The sequence below is a fragment of the Salvelinus sp. IW2-2015 genome, unplaced genomic scaffold (assembly GCF_002910315.2).
Source record: "Salvelinus sp. IW2-2015 unplaced genomic scaffold, ASM291031v2 Un_scaffold3980, whole genome shotgun sequence".
Taxonomy (NCBI): Eukaryota; Metazoa; Chordata; class Actinopteri; order Salmoniformes; family Salmonidae; genus Salvelinus; species Salvelinus sp. IW2-2015.
In genome coordinates, this window is record NW_019945253.1 from 17181 (window position 1) to 22522 (window position 5342).

The following is a 5342-nucleotide window of genomic DNA, read 5'->3' on the forward strand; positions in this document are numbered from 1 at the left end:
AGCAAAGAGAGAGAGAGGAGAGGCAGAGACAGAGAGATAATGAAAGAGACAGAGAGAGACAGAGCAGAGACAGAGAGAGACAGACAGAAGAGAGAGGTAAGAGAAAGAGAGAGAGAGACAGCAGAGGCAGAGAGAGACAGAGCAGAGACAGACAGACAGAGAGAGGTAATGAGAAAGAGAGATAGAGAGAGAGAGAGAGAGAGCAGAGACAGACAGAGAGAGATAATGAGAAAGAGGAGAGGAGACAGCAGAGGCAGAGAGAGACAGACAGAGAGATAGATAATGAGACAGAGAGAGAGGGAAACAGAGCAGAGACAGACAGACAGAGAGAGATAATGAGAAAGAGAGAGAGAGAGACAGAGCAGAGACAGACAGAGAGACAGAGATAATGAGAAAGAGAGAGGGACAGATCCAGAGCACTTTGTGGACACCACGTCCACTCACATGGTTGTCATGGGTGTAATGGTTGTCATGGTTGCCACGGGTGTAATGGGTGTAATGGTTGTCATGGGGAGGATAAGAGGGTTCTGAATAATGCTTTTCTAGGTTTCAACCTATTGATCTCTAGCCTGCAGCCTCCTTTGTCATGGTCCGGTATTCGGTCCAGTATTCACAGTTATGTGTTGTGTGTGTTATGTGACCTATGCTTGCGGAGGGTGGGCTCCATGTTTCAGAGAGAGAGAGAGAACGAGTATGTATGTGTGCGCCTGTGTACCTGTATGCAGGTCAACCTACCAGTGACTATGGTGTGTTCTCCTCCAGAGCAGGAGAAGTCTCCGGAAGTGAGCAGGAAGCAGGTTGCCTCTTTCTTGCTTGTCTTGTTCCCCCGGACCGACCGGGAGCGTTCTCGAGCGCCGCCGTGGGCGTGCCGCAGGTTCCGCTTCTCGCTGGGTGACAGCGGCTGGGTCAGGCTGCACCCCTCATCCGACGACAGAGCCAGGTTTGCGTCTCCATTCTGCTTGGAGTCTGAAARGAGGACAGACTTGGTTCATAAAGAGTAAGATCTAGAATCAGGTTCCTGTTCATGTCATCTTTTTCATTAGGATATACAGGTTAGTTGAGGTAATATCTACATGTTTTTTATTTTATTTTTTATTTAACCTTCATTTAAAGAGTTTTTTTTTCATTGAGATAACATCTCTTTTCCAAGAGAGACCTGGTCCAATAGCAGCAGGGGGAACAACGTGTACAGTGCATTCAGAAAGTATTCAGACCCCTTCACTTTTTCCACATTTTGTTACGTTACAGACTTATTTTAAAATGGAATATAAAAAAAAGTCCTCATGAATCTACACACAATACCCCATAATGATAAAAAATACAAGTATTTTGACCATATGCTTTGASACTCGAAATTGAGTTCAGGTGCATCCTGTTTCCATTGATCATCCTTGAGATGTTTCTACAACTTTGTTGGACGCCACCTGTGGTAAATTCAATTGATTCAACATGATTTGGAAAGGCACATACCTGTCTATTTAAGGTCCCACAGTTGACAGTGCATGTCAGAGCAAAAACCAAGCCATGAGGTCGAAGGAATTGTCCGTAGAGCTCCGAGACAGGATTGTGTTGAGGCACAGATCTGGGGAAGGGTACCAAAAAATGTCTGCAGCATTGAAGGTCCCCAAGAACACAGTGGCCACCATCATTCTTAAACGGAAGAAGCTTGGAATCCCCAAGACTCTTCCTAGAGCTGACCGCCGGGCCAAACTGAGCAATCGGGGGAGAAGGGCCTTGATCAGGGAGGTGACCAAGAACCCAATGGTCACTCTGACAGAGCTCCAGAGTTCCTCTGTGGAGATGGGAGAAACATCCAGAAGGACAACCATCTCTACAGCATTCCACCAATCAGGCCTTTATGGTAGAGTGGCCAGACGGAAGCCACTCAGTAAAAGGCACATGACAGCCCGCTTTGAGTTTGCCAAAAGGCACGTAAAAGACTCTCAGACCAGAGAAACAAGATTCTCTGGTCTGATGAAACCAAGATTGAACTCTTTGGGCTGAATGCCAAGCATCACGTCTGGAGGAMACCAGGCACCATCCCTACGGTGAAGCATGGTGGTGGCAGCATCATGCTGTGGGGATGTTTTTCAGTGGCAGGGACTGGGAGACTAGTCAGGATCGAGGGAAAGATGAACGGAGCAAAGTACAGAGAGATCCTTCATGAAAACCTGCTCCAGATCGCTCAGGACCTCAGACTGGGGCGAAGGTTCACCTTCCAACGGAACAACGAACTCTAAGCACACAGCCAGACAACGCAGGAGTGGGCCTTCGGGACAAGTCTCTAAATGTCCTTGAGTGGCCCAGCCTAGAAGCCCGGACTTCAGAACCCGATCGAACATCTCTGGAGAGACCTGAATATAGCGCTGCAGCGATGCTCCCATCCACTGACAGAGCTTGAGAGGATCTGCATGAGAGGAATGGGGAGAAACTCCCCAAATACAGTGGGCCAAGCTTGTAGCGTCCATACTCAAGAAGACTTAGCTTTAATCACTGCTAAGGTGCTTCAACAAAGTACTGAGTTAAGATCTGAATACTTAAAGTAAATAAGGTATTTTTGTTTTTTATTTTTAATTACATTTGCCAAAAAAACATCTAAAAAACAGTTTTCGCTTTGTCATTATGGGGTATTGTGCATGTCATTATGGGGGATTGTGATGTCATTAATGGGGTATTTGATGTCATTATGGGGTATTGTGATGTCATGGATGGGGTCATTGTGATGTCATTATGGGGTATTGTGATGTCATATGGGTATTGTTGATGTCATTATGGGGTATTTTGATGTCATTATGGGGTATTGTGATGTTCATTATGGGGTTTGTGATGGCATTATGGGGTATTGTGATGTCATTAGTGGGGTAATTGTGATGTCATTATGGGGTATTGTGATGTCATTATGGGGTATTGTGATGTCATTATGGGGTATTGTGATGTCATTATGGGGTATTGTGATGTCATTATGGGGTATTGTGTGTAGATTGATGAGGATTTTTAAAAATTAAATCCATTTTAGAATAAGGCTGTAACGTAACAAAATGTGGGAAAAGTCAAGGGGTCTGAATACTTTCCGAATGSACTGTACATGGCAAAACGGATGCTAGATCAGCAATACTGGGCTTGATTGAGCATGCCAGGCAGATTGGATCCAATAAAATATTCAAAAAAACTGCTAACTCCGCCCATCTGGCGCTCCAGACAGACTGGAGCAAACGATCAAACTATTGGACATGTTTTTTCCTCAATATCAAATTATTTCTGAGTAACAATTAAGTACGTTACTGGGATTGTTTTTAAATGAAAAGGGCAATTTTTCAAGCAAGAATTTTGCTAGGACTGTGTGGGAGTGTCCTGAGTGGGGAGGAGGAAACAGAACATGTGCTGTTATTGGCTGGGAGGTTTGGAATTGGCTTTGAACTAATTTACCACACGATGATGTCACCATGGAAGGCCAAAACTCCATCCCACCAAAACAGGCTGAAAATTCAGGCCGTCTTTACAAACAGCTGTTACACTAAAAGGGCATTGTCATCATGTTCACGTCTTCACAGTATTACTCCAACCTCATAGTGTGGAAATATATAGGGAAATCACATTTTTTTTGACTGCACTGGGCCTTGGGATGTAGACCGATGAATTATATTGTATTTTGATAGTGGAGCAAGCAAAAAGCTGACTCTGAATTTAACAAACCTATTTRTTATCTGGGAGGGGTATATTCATGATTGTATCAAGTTGTGTTACTGTGTTTGCGGCTAGGGACAGTAAACCTGGAAAGCTATGATACTATATGATTACAGTAAAAGGTATATTATGGGTTCCCCCCCCCCCCGCCACTCTGTTGTAAAAGAGCACCACAAATACTACCAGCATATCATACCTTATGTCAGTGAAGAACTGCAATACTGTGGTGATGTGTTCATTAGTAATGTGTTTAAGTTGAATGTGTGAGTTTTAAAAGGGTGAGTTGAATAGGTTTGAATGACTTGAATGAGTTACGAGTGTCAATGGGGTGAATCAATTATACATCCACTTACTACTGTACCATTATGCCACCAAGAGGATTTAGTGAAGGGATAAAGTGCACAATGAAAATGGTCTATGAATGTTTCAGTGTGAATAAAGGGGTGGTAGTGTGATGTGTAAGGGGAGTTGTGGTTTGAAAAGGTTGAATGAGGTCTGACTTTTAATGGGCTGGAATGGTTGACGGTTTGAATAAATTAAACATCCATTTATCATTGTGGCCTATGGCGTATCATAACGATGCTTTCAAAAAATACTTTTGTCTAAATAAAGTGTTAAAGGGATGAATTAGTATGGTAGAATTTTTTGTATTTCAAGAATCTAATTTGAATTGGTCTGACCTGAGCGGTTCCTGTTGATATGATCCTCTGCAGCCAGCGGACACGTATCACTCTGAGTACTGTCCCTGGGAGAGGTAGCGACAGACTTCCCGAACGAGGCCGTGTCCGTGGGAGCGTCCGGGTTCGGATTGTGCGCCTTCTTCTTCTTAGGCAGCTTCTGCTTAGCCATGGCCAAGGAGTAGTACATCCCAAAGTTATTGACTATAACAGGCACGGGCATGGCGATGGTCAGCACCCCCGCCAGGGCGCACAGCGCGCCCACTATCATGCCCAGCCACGTCTTGGGGTACATGTCCCCGTAGCCCAGGGTGGTCATGGTGACCACGGCCCACCAGAAGGAGATGGGGATGTTTTTGAAGTGGGTGTGGTTGGAGCCGCGAGGGTCRTCCGGTTGGGCCCCTATCCGCTCTGCGTAGTAGATCATCGTGGCGAAGATGAGGACGCCCAACGCCAGGAAGACGATAAGCAGGCAGAACTCGTTGACGCTGGCTCTCAACGTGTGGCCGAGAACCCTCAGACCGACGAAATGCCTGGTCAGCTTGAAGATCCGGAGGATCCGGACGAAACGGACGACCCGCAGAAACCCCAGGATGTCGGAGGCCGCTTTAGAGGAGGACAGGCCGCTGAGGCCCATCTCCAGGTAGAAGGGCAGGATGGCCACGAAGTCAATGACGTTTAACATGTTCTTGATGAAGAGCAGCTTGTCGGGGCAGCAAACGATGCGGACGAAGAACTCAAAGGTGAACCAGACCACACAAACRCCYTCCACCACGGTCAGAATGGGCTTGGTCACCACCTAGAATAGATCACATTATATATTAGATTATACATTAGATTAGATTATACATTAGATTATATTATACATTAGATTATACATTAGATTATACATTAGATTAGATTATACATTAGATTAGATTCATTAGATTAGATTATCACATTAGGGTTATAACATTAGATTTAAGATTATACATTATGATT

At 44.8% G+C, this 5342-nt stretch overlaps 1 protein-coding gene across 1 annotated transcript in view; it reads right to left on the reverse strand.

Moving 5' to 3' along the window:
• Positions 1–5342, reverse strand: part of LOC112076748 (voltage-gated potassium channel KCNC1) — a 61676-nt gene that overhangs the window by 15773 nt on the left and 40561 nt on the right. The window contains exons 3-4 of the mRNA XM_024143430.1: positions 4365–5160; positions 736–966 (exon numbers count right to left, since the gene is read on the reverse strand). Of these exons, the coding sequence (XP_023999198.1) occupies positions 736–966; positions 4365–5160 (1027 nt within the window). The remainder of the gene's footprint in view (positions 1–735; positions 967–4364; positions 5161–5342) is intronic.